Raw genomic sequence first — 21,292 nt, forward strand, 5'->3', positions numbered from 1 at the left:
AGCTAGGCACACAAGATAACTCTGCCTTAAATCGAATAACCACAATGTACGGGTTTTCACCGTAATCCAAGTTTAATTCATGTTGAATAATTTGCTTAATATTATTGCTCAAGTATTTACAAATTGCATATTTAGAGTTAACATGTTAACAGCTGCAAACTGAAGTGAGATTTATGTTCACTGGTATGTGCTACAAAGAAGTGGTCTTAATCATTTGGCAAAAAGAAACATTTAAGCATACAAATCCAACTCGCTAGATTGATGGAGTAGTGTTACATTATTTTTACATCCAATTTGATAGAACATTCATAAGGTCAATTAACACATACAGGTTGTTATATTTTTACATCCAATTTGACAGAACATTCATTCATAGGCTCAATTAACACATACAGGCTGTTTGACTTTTTCATGGGCTATTACCTTGAAACCGCTTCTCTACCTTTGGTACTCAAAGTGCTTCACACTGCTTCCTCATTCATCTACTGATGACATACAATTAGGAGTGACTAAAGGTTCAGTGTCTTGCTCAAGGACACTTTGATGTGGTCACAATAGCTGGGGATCAAACCCTCAACCTGTGGACTCTACCTCTGAGCCACGGTTCCCCGTACTGTACAACTCCCTAATCAGTCACCAATTAATGTTGAGTAATGTTTGCCAATAAAAAATTGTAGAAAACTACTAAGATACAACCTACGCATAGACTTGCCCATTTATTTTTCTGTTCATTATGTTAGACATCAGCAGAGTTTTCACCATGTTGATGTTCTTGTAATATTGTAGTTTTATTCTGTTGAGGTATTTGATAAGATATTCATTTATTTTTCCCATGTAAAGAAATTACAGTAAACCGTCACAATTTAAGAGAATTAAAAAGAACAAACAGGAGTAAAAACAAAACAGAAGTTTAGCAGATTTGTTGCAAAAATAAAATAAAGTATGAATCATCGCTAAGATTCTCATAGATTGCTGGAAGTGCTGACAGTTCTTTTATTTGAACGGTTGGATTTTTCTTTTAAATATAAATATAATTTATGATATATATATTTATTATAAATATATTTGATTATTTGGCATCTTCTTTAATCAGTTATTTCTTTTTTTGTAGTTGTTGATACTGGACGAGTATTACATGTGAGACACTTGACTCACAGCAGAACCTCAATTAAAAACCAATCTACCTTTTCAGACCGGTCTGAACAGTTACGGAATTTCCTCAGCTCAGGTTCTCTTTACACCATATTTCAACATCAATATCTGCTAAACTTTGCCTTCACTTTCCCAGCCAAAGTTAAAAATACATATAACCATTGTTACTTGGTTATTTGTCTTTTTTTTTTTTTTAAACATTAAAGTTCATGTAGTGTAAACTGAAAACATGAGTTATATGTACAGTGGAAGTCCAACGTGACAAAATGCAACCAACTGGACTCTCGAATAGCTACACGAGACATATTGCGGTGTTTTTTATGGAGGTTCCACTGCACATAATACTGTCATGTTAGATCAAAGTAAAGTGTGTGTGTGGTTGGGTACAGAATGATTAAAAACTTTAGGTTTCTTGCTCTGGATCTGCTAAGCCAGTCATTTACAGCTTTTCTTGAGCCCATGGTCAACACTCTTGAGACTCCTGGGTCAAAAAGAACTCAATTTGGGTCCAAAATTGGACCCAGCTTGCTAGGTTGTTTTGTTAAAAAAAGGGGGTTATTTTGTACAACCCAAAAAGTTAGGTCAAATGGAACTAAGTGGGTCAATCCAATGTTTATAATAACTCTATCCAAGCAAGAACGCAATATAAGCATGTAATATTTTACTCTGAATGCTACTGTTAATTTCAATTTGAAAGTTTTACTGCTCATTTCTGGAAGTCACGCGCTAAAAATATTGTACTTATCTGTTTGTGTTTGAGACGCCATGCAGGTGAGGTGCATTCATCCTCGCTGACTGCACATAGAAGGGCAAACTTGTTAAATTCGTCCTGCACACAAATTAATGAAGCTGAACTGAGCTTTCGGCCGTATGTATGTAATCACTTGAGTCGTCAATATCTAAGTTACATTTTATTTCACAGTTGCGGACACTCACTACTCCCAAATCACTCTCACCTCATTTGACTCTATATGGAACTAACACAGAAAATAAGGATTTTTAAAAAACAACGAGTAAATGTAGACACTTTTGTTATTCTTCTCAGAAAACGTGCCAGCTTTTTTCTGATCTACTGACCTCAAATCTTTGGCCTACTGTTCTTGTACTGTTTGTTTGTGAACTATACCATCAATATGTCAAGCAGGATCTTACAGTCTGCATGTTATTCGTATGAAACTGAGCCATGATTTTGCAAAAAACGTACACAATGACACCTCATTCACGCTGACATGGTGTGATTACCAGCAAGATTAATCTGCCAGAGCCACAGTCTCTCAAAGCGCGTTTTTGGTGAATGTTTTTTTTTTTCTTTCCCTATCTAAGCAGCAACATATAGGCCTTTGCTCCCTGTTCGACAAACTCTGCAGGCTGTGTTTTTGATGCTTATTTGTCGTTCTAATGACTGTAATAGTTCTGATTTCATAGCCTTCTACTGTGTTTTTTTTCCTGTGCTTGTTGCTGACACACGCGTGGCTGTGCGATAACCTCCAGAGAGGTTGCTATAGTAAGCCATAATTGCCTCAATTAACAATTGTTTGCATACATCCTCGCATATCCTCGCTTTGTAGGCACCTTTTTATGTATAACAACAGCAAAAATAAAGCCAGCTGGCTAAATGTAACTAAAACTGAAATTAATTCAAGCTGCTAGAAAATCTGTTTTATGTGTGTGTCAACGTAATCTATGTTACAAGGCATTTTCTTTTCAATTAAAACAACATTAAAAACCTAATATGAAAAGAATGTTTACTCTCATTGTTTTTTGTTGTTGGTTTTTTTACCTCTACTTGAGACTGCACTTCATATTCTCTGCTATGTATTCAAATGGGGTAGATTAAACCCAGACCCCCTTGAGAACACAAAGAAATACTGTGTTGGTTGGTAAGCAAAATACAATACACTACTCTGTAGGGGCCAAAATATGTCCACAAACATGTGACATACCGTACTTATCACCATAGCCACACGGTGGATTTAGTCCTCAGTGACTCTCCCTCGTTAGGTTGGATTATGTATCAATAAATCTACTCTGATTAGAACTCTTTATAGCTAGCACTGTACAAGGACAAAGTTAACTTTTTAATCACAAGGCCACAGGCCAAGTTGAAATACTTGAACGAAAGGATTTATGATTGCATGTCTGGAATGTCTTTTAGGATTTCATAGCGTTCTCTGGTCGTTTCTTACTATGTGCACTAAAACCAAGTTTTTATTCTGTAAGAATGTAACCAGCACTTTTAATAACTTAAATTAAACCCTGCTGTTATTTTACAGATGTTAAGACAAATAAGGTCGGGGTATCTTAAATTTTACATTGTGTCAGGACCATGGACAACATTACAGAACTGTGCAATAGAGTACACAGGAGTGCTTGTCAAAACGTTGCATGCAATACTATATTTATCCAACAGAGGACCTCCTCCACCCTTACAATCTTGAATGTCATAGTCCAAGGCTCTAGTAATATTGGAAAATGCATTCATTGTAAAATAAAAATCTTTGACGTCAATCCCCCAAAACATAATTATATAAAACTTTGTGGAAGTAAATACCCAATATATGATTGATAAAACAACCACACAGTAAATTTAGTGGAAATGCAGTTCATGCAAAATGACTGTAGTTTAGAGTCTGCAACATTAGAGGGATATGTAAGACATAGTATATATCCATGTGCACTATCAAAGTAAAATGTTTTTGATTGAATAAGACTAGACAAAAACAGCAGAAAAAAATCGTATTTTTTTTTCATGACCTGGGAGTGTGCAACAGGAAATATTGTAAGGATGCCACAATGGTGTGAGAGCGGAAGGTGAAAAAAAAATCTTTGTTGCGATGTCACACTAAAACACGTGTAAGGGATCTTAACATGAAAATGTCTACATTTTGGAAAATTCTTACCCACTCTCACATGAGTTCAAGAACTTCCAGTATGTTGCAAAGTTCTTTTTTGTACGAATACATTGTGTGCAGTCCCAATTGGCGCAGGCTACTCCAGCAAAATCTAATGCAAACCAAGATTTGGATGAAAATTATCTTAATTCTAATGTTCGATTTTGATGGACATACTAGAGATATTCCCTCAACCCCAGCCAGTGCAGTGTTTTGAGCCTTTTTTCCACAATCAGTACATTCAAAGATGTTAATGTCAATCAAAATCCCCTAATAGGTCAACTCACTCACTTGGATGATATCGTGTCATAGGTCGGGTCACTCCATTTTGTTGAAGGGGCCAAATTATTTAACAAATTAACTGAAGGACTATTCAAGAATTGGCCCGCAAACCCATCACTACTCTAAATTGTCCATAGTGAATTGTATTTTTAAAGGTTTGTCAATATGTGCTCTGCAATTGATTGGTGATCGGTGATCTGTGAAAAGCTCCAGCTCACCCACTAATGAAGACAAGCAGTAATGAAAATGGACCTTAAGACAGAACAATGTGATTTCTTCTAGCCAATTAACACAGGAAATTTATATTAATGCTGAAGATGTACTTTGGTTGTCATGAAAGAAAAAAAGAGTAGTATATCATTACAATACGATGCTAAAGGTAAAAATAGAAAAAGCTCTGTACTGTAACAACCTGTTACTTTTGAAGCATTTATGCACAACCATATTCTGTATCAGAAATTGGAACTTGAGTTTGACACCATGAAAGATTGAGTAAGTTGTTGGTTGTTTTAAGCATAGATCAAACACCAGCCAGGTGAGCATGGGGTAATGACTTCTGCACGATCCCATCAAGGCTCAGTCAGTCAGCGTTGAAACCAGGTGCTGCCTTTTCTTGCTGACATTACGCACGTTGCCATTGTTTTGCGAGCCCTATCAGCTAAGCATGACATCTCTGCAAATGTACGTCCTGTCCAGTGTTACTCTCCATTGCCCCGTCTGCCTGGAAACTTCCTCAGCTGATAAAAAGGTGATAAAAGCAATTTGGACTAACAAACATACTGATCATGTTTTCACATTACCGTGTCACACATTCTTTAGACAAGCCTCCAAACTGCAGCTTGTCACGGAACAATTTGGGAGTGCGGTCGCTCATTGTGTGTCCCAGGACGGCCTGCTCCGGCAGGATAAGCCAAAATAACAGTTAAGGAACACTGAGGACAGCGGGCGCATGAGGTGAAGGAAGAGCCAAGATAATGTGGAAGAACGAAGCAGGATGAAAGTTCCTGAGTATCGAAAGTGAATGGAAACACAGAATTCTTCCCCACTTCTTGCTACCCTTTTTTTTTTTTAAAGAAAGACAAAGCAGTTACTTTGTGACTACAATAAAGTAATATATACGTGTTTGTATCAATATTGTTGATATTGTTGTCCCACATGAAGTATGCAATGAAGATTAGTGCAACTCATTAAGATGTATTATTTAGATGAAATGTTACCGAAGCAGAAATATACATCCATTCGTAGTTTTCCAACAACATAGAGCAAGCATTCAAACAGTATACATCCATCACTGTGTGAAATATTTACACAAGCTTACATTCTGAGCATGTTGGCATGTCCGAGGCAAATACTACTTTTAAAGTGACAACTGTTCTTTCCATTACCACAACATATCTGTTCTACTTTTCTAACAGGAAGAATAGATCCAATACTTTAGCGCAGAGTTAATGTGCATCTTAAAGGTGCTTTGTGTAACATGCATGTTAGGGGTCCTGCTGTGTGATGCAGCCCAGCACTTCCAGACGCAGAGCGATGTCGTTGATCCAGCCACGAGGGTGGATGCGCATGTAGCGGCCGAACAGGGCCGGCTCGAAAACTGTGAGGGCCTCTGTGTCCGGGTCGTTGTTACCTGTGAAGATCTAAAAAGGTACAAGCAATCTTTACAGGACATTTCTTGACAGTCTGATGAGATTCAAAACAGGTAAATATAGCAGAAATCAATCAATTGTGTGCCTAATGTTGTGGCGGGTAGACCATGCGGGATTTTATTTCTGTCTAGACAATATATGTAAATGAGGCATACATCTCTGGAACTTAGTACGTGTCATTTTGTTGTACCTGTTCCCTGTGCGAGTCCTTCTCCAACACACTGCTCCATGAGAATCCATCGAGACTGACAGTCACCGAGAATTCTGTGACCATCATCTGTGTCGAGAAAGACCTCGCCCCCTGGGTGATGACCCCTGTGATGCGCTTGATTGAGTTCAAGTCCACTTGCAGCCACTCGTGAGGATTGTTGTTCTGTGAATTTGCCAGAGAGGATTAATATTAGGAAAGATCATTTGAAAGAGAGAAGGAATAATAGCTTGGCTGCAAGATAAAAGAATGGACTTAGGCCACGGAAAGACCCTAATGTAATTTTAAGATCTCATAAAAGTCAAGTGTCTACTTGAAATTGCTTGGAAATGCTGAATGAATGAATGCTGTCACCGAGATGAACTACAGAATGGAACATTCCAACCAAGCAGTATAAGGGTCAGGTTAAAAATGTTCTATACAATAATATACGTATGTTCTATGTGCTCTAAAAAATCAAACCATAGTATTCTGATTAATATTGACATAATATAATATAAAATAAAATAAATAGTCATCATCAACAAAATAGTGTTTAGAGTACTGGAGGCACACAAACATATTAAACATGGCACATTGTTGACTTGACTTCCCCTGTAGCATCTAACTAAGATGAATGACTGGCAACAACTGTGTAATAGTTGGCCAGCAGTACTCGACTTCTCGCCAAGATCACAAACGTGGCATTTGACCGTTCGAAACAAGTCCAAAAGAAGTCACACCTCAGTTTTGCATTGTGTGAAGATAAATAGTATAGTCACAGTAATAATAGACTGAGAACTTAGGGTTAGGGTGTTGAAGTAGGTTTTCAAACTAGGGTTAGAGTTTAGAAGTAGGGGTTAAAATTAGGGTTATGGTTTTGAAGTAGGGTTTTGAACTAGTCTTAGGATTCTGAAGTAATGATAAGATTTCAAAGTAGGGTTTCCAACTAGGGTTTGGGTTTCAAAGTAAGCTTTCAAACTGAGGTTAGGGTTTTGAAGTAGGGTCTCAAACTTGGGTTGGAGTTTCAAAGTAGGGTTCAAATTAGGGTCAGTATTTGGAAGTAAGGTTTGAAACTATATTTTCAAAATCCCATCTGCTCCTCTGCTAACAGTGATTAACCTGTATCATTGTTCATTTACACGTGAACAGGGCAAAGGCAAAGGAGCTCACCTTGGGCCTCCAGGCGTTGGAACTGCCTTCCTGATGGAGGCGAGCAAGGGTGGGGCTCCATTTACGTAGCATTGATGAACGATATGAGGAGGCGGTAATGTTAGAAATCAATCCGCTCTTTAGGCCAAGTGGATATGAGCAACCTGCACACACATGAACATGCACACACGTATCAGCCACTTCCTGATCATGAGCCACAGTGTACAGCAGTGACTTGATTTTCCAGTGACCCCATTTACGAGGTTATCTTTAAATATATATATATATTTTTTAGATACAAGCATGGTGGCAGTATATCCATTTCACAGTAAGCAGTAGTGTGGCAGAGTGACACTATTTTGTCAAAACAACCATGTAACCTTGCTTTAGGAAGGTCCATTCCCTTGGCGCATCAAAGGTGGTTTAGCGATCAGCATCCATGAGGGTATAACTCTTTAAGCAACAGGTGTTCGTTCTCAATGGTGGCAACATATGTAACTCGACCACATGTCACGATAAACCTGCAGGTCAAGGCTCCATTATATACTATGTGTATTGTAAAGTTAAGGCTCACTGTTGAGATCACAGCCCAGCAGCTCCAGACGCAGTGCACGGCTCCGCACAAAGATATCAGGGTGAACCCTAACGTAGCGAGCCAATAAAGGAGGTGAGAACTGGTTTTGCTTCACTGTGGAGCTGTCCGTGTTCCCGCGAAATTTCTAAAGCAGAGTCACAAAATGGTTAGATTTTAGGAAGAAGTTGGTCTGACCTTTTTGCCTTATCTAGGTCATTTAAAAAACAAGAGGCTGACATTGGCAAATAAAACAGGTGCATTGACATGAGCAAAAATATATGGAAGAAAAACTTAATTAGGTGAAAATAATGACGTGCACGGTGAGTGGTGGGAGTGTGGATTTCGCACATTGGGCAGTTTTGTGTAGTTCCCTTGGTAGGTGATCCACGTCTCCTGGTCCAGGCTGTAGGAAACGAAAAATAGTCGGATGAAATTCTCCCTCAGGCTTGCCCTCACTCCCTGTGTCTCAATGCCATGCAGCAGAGTTGGCTTCAGCAAGTCCACCTGATAATACATTGGTTATAATGAATAAAGGCAATGTTATGCTCATTGATATCATAAAACCTTCAATGGTTACGAAAATCACCGGTCACAGGACATAGGCAGCTAAATAAATGTAAACGGTTGATAGCATGAGGAATAGCTGCATGTTCAACCTGTATCCAGGAGAGGCTGTCTGTACCCATCCAAGCATTGATATAACCAGACTGATGCAGCCTAGCCAGATGGGGCTCCCAACTATCTGGACACACATGTGAAAACATAGTTAATATTGAATGTTCAAACAACATGTTTATGCCTCAATGTATGCCCTAAATAAATAGGAATATAACACAAATATATTCACAATTTGTTTAAATTATTTTTTACCTATGTGATCTGAAGCAGTGATCTGTGAATCCTGGATGCGTCCAGATTTCATTCCCAGAGGTAAAGCACATTCTGTATTAAGAAAAGAACACTCAGGAAATATGATAATAACCTAAGTTACTATTACATTTATGGACTGTATTGACACTCAACATCTAAAACATTAGGTACTGTACTTCATCTAATGAAGTAAGTTTGGATTGTTTCCAAAGTATGAGTATCGTGAGTGGAGTCTTTGGTGAATGTTCATACATCCATACTGATTTCACTTGGCAAATTATTTAAAGATATTAAGACAGAGGCGTTTTTTTTTTTTACCTACTTAACATGTTTTGGCCATTTCCTGTAGCCTTGACGCTTCTGAGGAAGACTTCAGGAAGTTACGGCACATGTTAAGCAGGTCAAAAAACTCCCCTCTGTCATACTAAAAAAAAGTATCTTGAAATAATCATTGGTGGAAGTTGGCTCACATTTTGTTCTGACATGAACCTGGCCTATTTGTGACCATAATAAGCATTTCAGAATACGTATCCAGTTTATCAACTGAAATAAATATAAATAAATTGGCTGCTGAGTGGAAATCAATTATGGCTGTGGTATATTTTAGTAGACACGGCACGTATGGTGCTTTCCTTTTTGAAAAGCAAAGTATGTCGACTTTAGTTTAAAAGCTCCCACCTGGATCATAGACCAACAGTTTAGCCCTCATTCCAGCCAGCTGGTAGTCTCCGACAGTGCACTTAACTAACCATGTTCCGACTTTGGAGGGGATCATCTCTACGGTGCCGAAAACACCTCGAGTGAGCAGATACAGACACGGTTGAAGGGTAGTATGGTCCAATTGCATGATCAAACGCGAACACTAGTTCCTTGCCTTTACAATCAATAATTGTGCGTATTTACCAGGGAAGAGGTTGTAGACGCCCATGCGGTGCTCCTCCCCGGTGTGTAGTGTGAAAGGCAAACCATGGAAGTGCACAGCATGGTACTCTCCATCACTCCCTACATTTAACAAGTGCCACCTTACTCGCTGCCGCTGTGCAACCACCAAACCAGGAAGTGTCTCTGCCACATAGCCATTTATTGCTATGGATATAAAATATTAAAGTCTTATTAAGGATCAATTAGAAATATAAACAATCAAAAATTGCTGCTACTCACACCACAATATCACCTACCTGCAAACCTATTGCTGATCTGATACCAGGGGTCGCCCAGGTTGACTTGGCAGGGAGGGGCACAATGCTTCTTAAGGTTCTCTTTGAGATACCAGCTTTTGGTCTCATCAAATGTGTGAAAGAGAAGGCTGAAATCCCGGACAAGCGGTCCGACTCCTTCTTCCTTAACGGGCAGCGGAGTCTCAGTCTTACACACGAGCAGTGGGCCAATCAAACCTGAGTGAAGGTCCCTCTCCTGGCACAGAAACACACAAATATGAATCTCATTTACCTGGAAATTTAAAAAAATACAAATACGATCAATAGTAAAGTCTCTTCCGGTTTTGAATACTTCACTACATTGTTACTCGACTTCAGGTATAGTGCAAGTTGACACAGATTTGACACTGAGCAATAAAGTCGGATTGCAACTTTCATGAGTTGTGATGCAATTTCAGACGTATAGGTATTATGGCAAAGAACCATCCCCTCACGCTGGACATTGAACTGGTGGCTGTGGAAAACAATTCATAGGGAATATATGTGGCAAATTACATGTGAAAGTTGAACATACAAAGTAATAATGTCGAATTAGAAACCTTTCACTTTTTTCCTGACCATTCCTTACATAACAATCGAAAGGACCTATGGATCTATGCAGACCTTGTCCACCGTGGAATAGTACGCGCCAGCCTTGCAGTCAAATTCCTCATCGGTGGGACCTTGCTTCTTTGTTATTCTCCAGCTATATGTGCGAGACTTTCCAGGTGGGACAGGGTCTCCGGAGACCCCACGTGGCAGCAATGGGTCATGGCTTTGTGCAATGCCAGCACCTTGAGTACGATCATAAACTCCCTGAAGGTGAAACGAGTAGGGCCTGGATGCCTTGTTCATGAAGTGTACCTTGAATAGGGCACAGCAAGTGAACAAAGGTTACCATACCGAAAATTATACTTCAGTTTATTCAGTTTAATTAACTACTTACAGTAAGGAGCTCGTTAATTTTGACTTTGATGAGAGGGCCCATGATTCCAAGGTGTTGGTGAAGCTCTCCTCTGTTGTCAGGTTCAAGAAAGTTTTCGTCAGGGTAGGCCTTAAACACCACCTTCTTGTATTCTGGAAGGAACTTCCTCATTCCACGACGCTTCTCTCTAGAGGAAAGTAGACATCCTGGTTCATTCCAAAATTACTTTCCACATCATATAAAGAAAGATTTATTCAGAGGATTCAAGTGAAATAATCTAACACCAAAGCAGAATCACATGTAACTAGAGGGGCAAAGGGACAACTGAGCAAGAGCAAAAATGGCACTGAAAAAAAACAAACGATTGAAGGCTTTGTTTTTACTATGCGCCAATTAATGGGCTAAAAGTGGTACAATGTACCTCAAAACATATAGATATATTATGTACAGACAAACAGTCATTTAATCTTTTTAGTTTCACTTGTAACCGCAATATGGTAGTTTTAAACTAGAGGACCATCGTGGGAAAGAATGAAGTTTTAAAATGTGTTGCTCATACAGCTCAGAAGGTTTTGGAAAGTGACTGTGTGACAGAGGCGTAGCCAGGAATTTTTCCAGTAGGGGCGCACGCCCACAGGAAAAAAAATCGAACATCACCCACACCGTTCGCTGATCGCTAAAACAACATCCGGGTCCGGGAGGCAAACGGTGAATGGATAACATTGCGCACATAGAATAGCGCCAGCACATTCGCGCAAGACCGTAAGAAAAAAAACGGCATGAAAATGAAGAATCGAAAAAGCTCGATTTTTTTCAACCGGGGCGCAGGGAGTCCTAACCGGGGCGCCGGCCCGGCTCGCCCCGGCTTGGCTACGCCTCTGCTGTGTGACTTTATAGGAACTACTGTTCGTACCCAGGTGTAATAAGATGAGGGTCTTTTTTGATGCCGTAGTCCCAGCTAATCTCCTCTGCAGCAATGTAGTAGTTGCGGTATATTGTTTTTGTAGATCGTAAATCAGTTTTGTCCGAGGTAATTACATCGAATGTGTTGTTCTCCTGAAATAACAGCAACAATGTGGGATTAAGGATTTTGGGGATGTGATTAAGTGGACAGTCCACATTCCCTGAGCGGCAACGTTACCTCTTGGCTGTATTCGTCATAATCCAAAGACAGGTTGATTCCCGTTGGGTTTTTTCTGGATGTAGAATTATAATCCACCCATAGAGAATCCACTGGGAGCTCCTCTGAATCATTCGCAATATGGGTTTCTCTAAAGCAGTGCTTCTCAAATAGTGGGGCGCGCCCCCCTTGGGGGGCGCGGTGCTATTCCTGGGGGGGCGCGTGTGACCCTGGGGAACAGGCTTTTTTTTTGGCAGTACTAGAATAAAGTGTAATTGCGCGTTTACTACAGCAGGGGGCAGTGGCGCTCTCATTGTTACTTCTGTCACGTTTGCGACAGTGCAACATTTTACGACTTACAAGACAAGTTAGGATAGTCACGGTGGGGAGGGGGGGGCGCGAATAGTTTTCTTCTTGCTAGGGGGGGGCGTAACAGAAAATAATTGAGAAGCACTGCTCTAAAGAGTTGGTCCAGTGAATTGCTTTCAGTTAAAAGATTGTCTTTGAGGTTTGGATTTGTGTCCGGTAAAATCTCATTGCTCTCTTCCTTCGTCACATTTGTTTCAAGCGACATTACGCTTCTTTGATTGGGGTTCATTTCGACACCAAGGACTGTTCCATTTTCTTGGGTCTGTCCTCCAGATTGCCATCTGATTTCATCATCTCCGGTCTCTGCAGCGCTCAAGTCTTCACGTGTCCAGTTTCCCTCAGCCTGTCTTCTCTGTCTGCCACTTCTTTCATGTTCAGTCTCATTCAAATCCACAATCCACTTCCCATTTCTCTCTAATTCTTCCAAGACCTCCTCTGGGATTCCTCCCTCAAGTGCACTTGCTGCATTTCCTCCCTCTGAAGACACCCGCTTCAATTGACAGATTTGGTCTCCTCTCACAGTCCACTCATTATCGCCACTAGTGTCATTTGGACTGTCAGTAAAGTTCTTGCACACCCAAACCATTGTTGTATTCTGAGGTCTCCTGCTTTTTGGTAGTACGTCCACGCACTCAGAGATATCATTGAGGTCCTCATCCCGGTCGACCAAAGTGTCTCCATAGTGGCAAGGACAAACGCTGTAATGAATGCTCATCCCCCGGCTCTTGAGAGTACCATCGAAGGCACTGATCTCCCACTCACCTGTGAGAGAAGACAGGAAGTCAGGAAATGCATAAACAAATGCTATATTTGGGAGGATTAATTCTCAGTCTTAAATTTTAAACCTAAAGACCCAAAGATTTGATGGCAGGGGTCACCAAGTAGGGACCTTGAGGGCCCCTATCCAGCCTGTTTTAGACCCATCCCAACCGCAACACATCTAATTCAAGCTGATCATTTGAATCAGGTGTGCTGAAGTAGGGCTGCACCGAAAACAGGCTGGATAGGAGCCCTTGAGGACCGGAGTTGGTGACCCCTGGTTTATGGGATGAGTTGTTTGCAGCAGGTTGGACAGGCCCAAAAAAGACATCAAGTATCAACCACCTCTGGCACTCCTTTGAGAGCCAGACCAAAATTGTTGGCAAATTTGTATATGCAGCCTCTTCCCCTCATTAAGCTCTTGGGTAAGATGGAGGCTATCTATCTGTCTTTGGGCAAGAGGTCGGCTACAAAACACAGGCCACCATTACAAGGGCTACATCAAAAGACTCAGCACAATGGATGCAATTTTACAGTGTATCTGATGTATCGAATGTTGGTTTTGATGTTTAAATGAGATTACCTGGCATGTCCATCTCCATGATAATGGTCATGCTAGTCATTGGAAAGAGGGTGAGGACTGACTGATATAGGCCATTATGCTCAAAAAGGTTTCCAGTGAAGTAGACAGACAGGAAGTCGCTCTGGGTGCCCACGTTGGCCACATGCCAGAAAGTGACATCACTCTGGCACATCAAAAAGTGGTGTCTACTGAACATAATGCCATTTATGCCTGGAAGATGGAGATGAAATACACACTTTTGTTGTTGTTCTGGCACAGCAGAGTTGTAATAGAGTGCAGGGAGAACTCACTGTAGATGACATTTGAGTTGTAGAGGTCAGGGTTTGTGTCTCTGGATGAATTCTGGTTTTGGTAAATGTTTTCATCCACATACCAACTTTTGTTCTCATCGAAGACAGCAAAAATAACAGTCCACTCTTTATCAGGTGCCAACTGTGACAGAAGCGTGGATATAAGAAACACTGATTTCATGTAAATGGCATCCTTGGTGTTAATCATGTGACATTCAAACGTGGACAAAATTATTAGTAGCGCTCCGTTAGTAAAAACAACAACAACAACAACAACAACAGCAACACTGTGGCCACTGAAATAACTTGAATCTGAGATAGGATGCTCCAAATGACTAAAATTAAGCAATGAAAATCTGACTTTACTTCAAAATAGTGGTTCAACACAATTATTTTAAGGCATACAAAACTGTCACTTCTGTGAAACATGGAGGAGGTGCTGTTGTGCTCTAGGGGTCCTTTGCTGAATCTGATACAGGGTGTCTTGAAATGGTGCCGAATACTATGAAATTTCATAACTATAAGTTGATGTTTTTATTCTTGTAAATAGAAAGAAAATGTCTTGCCTCATCATAGTGCGACTATAATTGTATTCTAGAAAAATGTGCTGCAGTGTCAGAAAACCTTGCAGGTCATGTTTCCCGGAACAGGATAATGACAAAAAAACACACAGCTGAAAACATCCAAGGCTAAGAACAAAATATTCGTGAAATGGCGTCCTATGAGCCCTGATCTAAATCCAAATGAACATCTGTGGAACACTGAGGGGGATAGGGTTTTTTTTCTCCTTGCAGGGTGCATGGGATGGCCAAGTATATTTCAATGAGTCTGCAAAATGAAATAAATCTTCAAAATGCTGATAAACCTCATTATATGCTCCCTACAGGGGACCGGGGAAATGTGGGAAACAATTCCTGGAAAGGTTGGGATTTATACCTAAAAGTCAATTATCTGGCCTGGCACTTGCGGGGGTCCAAGCACAGGCATATTTCTGTTGGGGGGGGGGGGGCAGTGCCCCCGTGACCTCCCATCAAGCTCTGCCAGTGCTGTGGAAGGGGCGGCAACATAACATTTTGAGAAAGCACCCTTCAAACCTCAGACAAATGGAGGATTTTGCTTATGATGTGGGCCAAGATACCCACTAGGAGGTGCAGAAATCATATTGAATGTTCGAGAAGTCCTTTGATTGCTGTGATTGCCTCAAAAGATTTTGCCACTAACTATTAACTCAAGGGTACTATTATCGTTGTCCAGCCCTGTTTCGTGAGATTGTTTAAAATAATTCTGTCGAACCACCATTGAAAAGCAATGTCTGATTTTCATTGGTTAATTTTCATATTTATTTTGTCTTTTGTTCGATTCACGTTATTTTCATCATGGCCTTCCTTTCATTAACGGTGGGGTATCAACACATCACATCTTCTCACCAGGCGTCTTCTGGTGTCAATGGCTTTAGCTTTGCAGATGAGCAAAGTGCCCACAAGCCCCGAGGCCAGGTCCCTCTCTGGGGACACGGTGCTCTGATACAATTGTGACAGACATCCATGGTCCTTTTCCAAGGGTCCGTCATCGATGGTTAGCTCCCAGACATACACAAAGGTCCCATTTGGGGGCACCTCCATTGTGCGCAAGTCATTTTCTGCAACTATAACACACATTCACATTAGATGTAAGATTTAGACCAACAATAAGTTAAGTGTGAACAATGAAACTAGCAAGAGAAAGTACACATTATGGATGACGATGAGTAGTCACATAGTAAGCACTTTGTAGTACCTAGTTTGGAAATACTTACTCATTCAGTTGTTGGGGTGTGCAAAGTGGTATCAAATGTTTGTTCAATGTTTTATCATTTACATTCTTAATTATACCTTCTGTAAAAAAAATGGTATCTTACAATTTTTCGTTTTGGTCTTTACAAATGCCATCTTTTTGTGGTATAAAAGAGAATCATTTCAAATATTTTCCCCACTATCATTGTGACCTCTAACCTATAAAACGCAATTGAAATAAGAACTATTTTCGAGAGGCAAGCAAACAAGTGCATACGCGTGTACACTAACCAATGACCCTCTGTATTCTTTACCACTCTTGCAAAAGTGGCTTACCATTTGTCGAGGTCAGCAGTGGATAGACTTTGGTGAGGTCATTGGGATAGATGTTAAAAGGATGACTGGCCAGGTTTTTGAATGTGATCTGGAGGCAGAATTCAAGAACTCATCAAATTTAAGTTGAACACATTTGTTTTTAAAGCCAAGACCGAAAATTGTCTCTGACCACTGATAGTTGGTTGACTTACGTGGAATCGATCACTGACTTTTCCTTTCAAGAGTGGACCCATCAGTGTCCTGACTGTGTTTTTTCTCCGGGTGAAAGATCTGTCTGCGTATTCTACATAAGCCACCTTTTTATACTTGTAGTCGTGGTAACGAGCGACCTCAGGCATTAATCTGGACTCCAGCTCACTCATGTTTGAAAGAGTAATGTTTGAATTTAGTTACATTTCCTGTTGCACTCTGTAACTTTGCTTTCCTTTGCGTGCTACCTGTCTGTGGCAGTGTGATGAGGAGCGTAGTCCCAAATGACCTCCTCAGCGGCGATGTAGTGTTTCCAGATTTTGGAGCGCTGTTCCCTGACGGGTCCCCCGTGTGAGCGTGGCTTCATGGGCTGTAGATCAATGGGGATGTAGTTGTCCTCCTCATACTCATCATAGTCGTCCTGTTTGGCATTGCGAAGGTCAGGCCCAGGGCAGTTCTCCACCTTGAACATTGCTCTCATGCCATCTGGACATGGACACCAGCAAAATCACTTTGAGCTCCTACGATTGGATTGACATTCATGTGAAAATGTTTCTCGTACTTAGGCGGTGTGCATGTATCTGACAGCTGATAAGAAAGCGGCCGGGGTCGCCGGGCTTCATTTCTGCAGTGACAAAGGTCATGGGGGTCACCTCCATGGTCACTTTGCGATGTTTCATCACCTGGAAAAGCAAAAGCAGACAACTACACTTTGAACCAGATTGCATTACGAGATTGCATTAAATCCAATTTATGGCTTTTAGAACATTCAGGTTTTTTTTTTTATGTTAATTGGTTAATGTCGAATGAAAGGTTTCAGTGGATCACCTTCAGTGTGTGATCCTGGAATTGGATGGAGTGGATTTCTGGGGCAGTGCCGACACCAATCATATGCCAGAACACACGTTTTTGGCACATTGTCAAACCTGCATGAGCACAGGCACAACATTAACAATGACACCAACGCTGTGTGCATCTTGTCACTGTAGTTGCCCACCAGGTAAAGTAGAGTTGATGTAGCCATTGATGGTGTGATATTCTTTCCTGTTGTTCTTCTGAATGTTATCTCTGCTTCTCCTCTCTCCCATTTCCCCATACCAGCTCTTGCTTTCATCAAACACTGCAAAGAGCAGCACAAACGCAGTATTCCTCCTCTTGTTGTCCTTACTGAAGGCACCTGGGGGAACATGCACAGACAAACAGGATGTGAAGATTTGTGTGTTGCATGGAGTTTCTGGTCAATCCTGTTGGGAAAAAAATCCAGTTTGAAACACTTTAAAAAAAGAATATATGTATATGTTGAGGCCTTGATGTTTTCATTCAAAAAAGATTCACATATTATTTACAGATTAAAATGTTGATTGATATGTTTGAAAAGTTGCTGTGGTGTTTGCAGTAATACATCTTCAGTTGAATTCATTGCATTTAACATACAATATGTATGTGAGTATTTAAGATTTCATAATCATAAAGCTTTCATAATAGTGGAGAAAATGTTGTGGATTTATGATAGAATATATGTTGCTACGTATTTGCCTTTAAGGCGGAAGGATGTGTGTGGTAATGGTAAATTGTAACGTGTGTAATGCAATCGGGCAATATAGAGTGGAGCCACACGGGTTTTTCTCTTGCTCATTTTCTCTCAGGTTATTTCCCAAATTCTGCATTTTTTTTATCTTCACCATTCATTTAACATTCACGTCTTGGCCACATTAGAAGTTAATTTCATTTTTGTTCAATGGATATCTTCAACGAAATGGAAATGACAGGAATCTGTGATCTGTGATATAAATGTTGGTTGTGTTTACATTTGGACAATTATCCAATCATCCTCGATTTGCTGGAACAATTTTGGGGAAGCAATTTAAATTGTCTCTGTAACTTCATAATTTTAAGGAGTATTTTAACCAACTTAGAATTTTGAACACAGGATATACCTGTATCATTTTGGACATGGAACTATTTGTCAAAATAGCCTACTGTTTAGACATATTGAATCGTTATTATACTTACAGGAAAATCAACGCAAAAATGTTTTATGCAGCTCAGTATTCTGATTAATATGGCATTCGTGCATTATGAATTAAGCATTTAAAAACCACCCGTTTTTAATCGATTTCAGGGTGCGGCTCTTTTGCCACTTGCTGACGACTGAAAATTACATCACAGTTGCTTGGGGTTCAGGTAACAATCAAACATTACATGACTAAACTGAGAAAACAGGTGTGATTTCACTCCCGAAAAGAATAATTATGTAATTTATTATTATTATTATTATTATTATTATTATTATTATTATTATTATATGACAGGACAGCATGCACTCTCATATTTTGTTTCATTCATTCCTTCTGCAACACTGACTTGACTGGCAGATGATCAGGGCACCAATAAGTCCGGAGTTGAGGTCACGGACTGGGTCCAGTTGGGACGAATAAGAGTAGGTAAGACACTCAGGGTCATCGATTGTGGGTCCGTCGGCGGCGCTGATATCCCACACGTACTTGTGGTATTTTCCCGGAAAGACGGCATCGTCCTCCTTCTCCTTGCCTGCTGTGAGGTCATCATAGCCAGCTCCTGGTGGGGGGCAAAACATTACAAAACATTAGAAACAAAAACAATTTTACAATTTTGCTCAAGAGTTCAGTTCGCTGGAGGTGGTTTATCTCAGATGATGATAAAGTCAATTGTGGAATATCATCCTGTGGCAGGAAGACATGAGTTGCTTTCAGGAAATGACACATGCCACTGCTCAGAGGAGGTCATGAACTTTCTGGCTATGAACGCTTTAATTCATGCTGGGATATATTGGACGACGTCTTTTGGCTCGTACAGCCAGATAATAAGTCTGCACACTCAAAAGAATCAGTAGTTACAAGTACAAAAAGTACAAGGTTTGTGATCGTATTTTGACCATCAAAGTCACTTCACGAGACCTTTGTATGATAAGAGTAACAATGTAATCTTGTTTTCCTCATTTTCAGATAGCTTTTACATAACACATTGTTTGGTAATCTTTTTTCCCCTCATTTTCAGATAGCTTTTACATAACACATTGTTTGAGCCGCAAAAGACAAGTCTGCTTTAGGAAAAACAGAATCCTGTATGATGACTAGCTGCTATCAAGTTGTGCAAAGACATATACATATAGACATATGGCTTGTTCAGTACCTTCAGATTGCTTCCAGTATGTTATACCCACTGGGCTGATACTATAAGGCTGTGACGCCAGGTTTTTGAAGTGAATGACCACTCTTTCACGGGGCTGAGTCACAATCACTGGACCTTGAATACCTGTAAGCATGACAAAAACATAACAAAAACAAAAAGTTAATATCCAAGCCTCTGTGGAATCTTAACAGCTCTGAAGAAATTTCTCTGGATTTAAGGCCACACAATGTAGTTTCATCTTGCACACACACACGCACCCCGCTCACACTTTGTTTGATCTTCTGCCCTCTGAGAAGAGGTACAGGAGGTCTGCGCTCCCGCACCACCAGACTCACCAACAGCTTCATACTCCAGGCTGTTAGGATCCTGAACTCTCTCCCCCCTTCTGCGTAGCGTCCTGTACTTTTGCGCTCTATTCTGACTGTCTCCTGTATGCACACTTGCTCCATCTTTGCTCCTCTTATTTATTATGTTATTTGTTTATTATTTATTCATCACTCTTATTTATTCATTGTTTGTGCCTTCTTGTTTTTATTTTTTGCTGTTGTTTACTTGTATGTATATTGTGTACTATGTCTTGTCACCGTGTGATAGTGGGACCGTAATTTCGATTTCTTTGTGTGTCTTGGCATGTGAAGAAATTGTCAATAAAGCAGACTTTGACTATGACTTTGACACACGCACACACACATTTTAGGAGTATTAATGTTGTTCTTTTTCTGTTTCATCATGACTGTACTATCCTTTCTCAACGCCGCTTGGCCTGTCAAGGGTCGCGGGGGGTGCTGGAGCCTAGCCCAGCTGACATCGGACAACCAGTCCGCACCCACATGCACACCGTCACTGAGCAGGAATCAATCCCTCGCTGTCCGTACACATGCATCTTATAGCATTTCAGCATAGCTGCACTGGTTTTTGAAATGCAAGAACAAGTTCACCGTGATTATCTGCTGTCACAAACCTGTCCAAGGTGGTCTTGGTTTAGGGACGCTGTACGTGGCGTCTGTGTACTCCCTGTAAACTGCTTTGATAAACTTTTGAGGGGTGCCTTTGGACGACAACCTATAATGAAAGTAAATCATACTGTACAATGAAAACTAAATTCAAGCAAACCACATTAAATAAACAAAACAAAAAAAATCACCTTTGGTCAGATGTTGTATCACCATCCCCTGCACTGACATAGTCCCATCCAATTTCCACAGCAGCAATAAAATGCTCCCTTACAGTAATGTTCCTTGCCCGGCAAACAGCGCACAGCAGCAGCAGAGGCAGAAGTGACACTCCCATCGTCAATGTGCGCACTTGTATGCGCCACAAAGACCTGGCTCAAAGAGACTGGGTGCCTCAGTTAAATGTCAGCATATTTATCAAAGTCAGTGGGTGGGGAGAAAGGCAGGATGGACTGCGTGTTTGTGTATGTGTGTGTGTGTGTGTGTGTGAGAGGGACTAGAGAATTTATTATCTGGTGGATGTCACTTCATGGTGTCAGTCCATGCTCCTCATAGCTGAAATAATTGTTTTTAAAATATATTTATTAAAACCTTCAGCATTTATATATAAATAAACTCACACACAGCATTATAAATGTCAGAATTCTGAGAATAAAGTGAGAATTCTCACTTTAAAGTATAAATTCTGACTTTGAAGTGGGAATTCTCACTTTAAAGTCAGAATTCTGAGAAAAACAAGTCAGAATCCTGTCATCCCCCCTTTTTTTTTCTTCACTGGCCCTAATCCTCTTCCGTAGATACAACTGTTATTATGCTACTGATACTAAAACTTGCAAAAAGGAACCCCTTTGCGAGTATTTCAAGCCAAGGCT

At 40.4% G+C, this 21,292-nt stretch overlaps 1 protein-coding gene across 1 annotated transcript; it reads right to left on the bottom strand.

Moving 5' to 3' along the window:
* Nucleotides 1–5,499: 5,499 nt before the first annotated feature.
* On the bottom strand, nt 5,500–20,821 carry f8 (coagulation factor VIII, procoagulant component). The gene is made up of 28 exons (XM_061280715.1): nt 20,612–20,821; nt 20,429–20,529; nt 19,468–19,590; nt 18,661–18,873; nt 17,294–17,473; nt 17,125–17,222; nt 16,859–16,979; nt 16,545–16,782; nt 16,299–16,464; nt 16,108–16,195; nt 15,427–15,644; nt 14,000–14,141; nt 13,710–13,919; nt 12,465–13,129; nt 12,020–12,157; nt 11,792–11,934; nt 10,900–11,065; nt 10,578–10,817; nt 9,936–10,170; nt 9,661–9,843; nt 9,436–9,552; nt 8,758–8,829; nt 8,544–8,629; nt 8,236–8,391; nt 7,888–8,032; nt 7,335–7,477; nt 6,165–6,347; nt 5,500–5,965 (listed from the first exon to the last, which is right to left on the bottom strand). Exons 1-28 carry the CDS (start codon nt 20,755–20,757, stop codon nt 5,810–5,812), a joined length of 4,872 nt encoding a protein of 1,623 aa, XP_061136699.1. The 5' UTR covers nt 20,758–20,821; the 3' UTR covers nt 5,500–5,809.
* Between the last annotated feature and the right edge of the window lie 471 nt (nt 20,822–21,292).

Source organism: Syngnathus typhle, linkage group LG1, assembly GCF_033458585.1.
Source record: "Syngnathus typhle isolate RoL2023-S1 ecotype Sweden linkage group LG1, RoL_Styp_1.0, whole genome shotgun sequence".
NCBI lineage: Eukaryota > Metazoa > Chordata > Actinopteri > Syngnathiformes > Syngnathidae > Syngnathus > Syngnathus typhle.

Coding starts and splice junctions, on each gene's coding strand:
- f8 (XM_061280715.1), bottom strand. CDS start 20,757: ATGGGAGTGTCACTTCTGCCTCTGCTGCTGCTGTGCGCTGTTTGCCGG. Junction 16,783..16,858: donor GATACATGCACACCGCCTAA/GTACGAGAAACA, acceptor GTCCATGTCCAG/ATGGCATGAGAGCAATGTTC. Junction 8,630..8,757: donor CACTGCTTCAGATCACATAG/GTAAAAAATAAT, acceptor ATGTGTGTCCAG/ATAGTTGGGAGCCCCATCTG.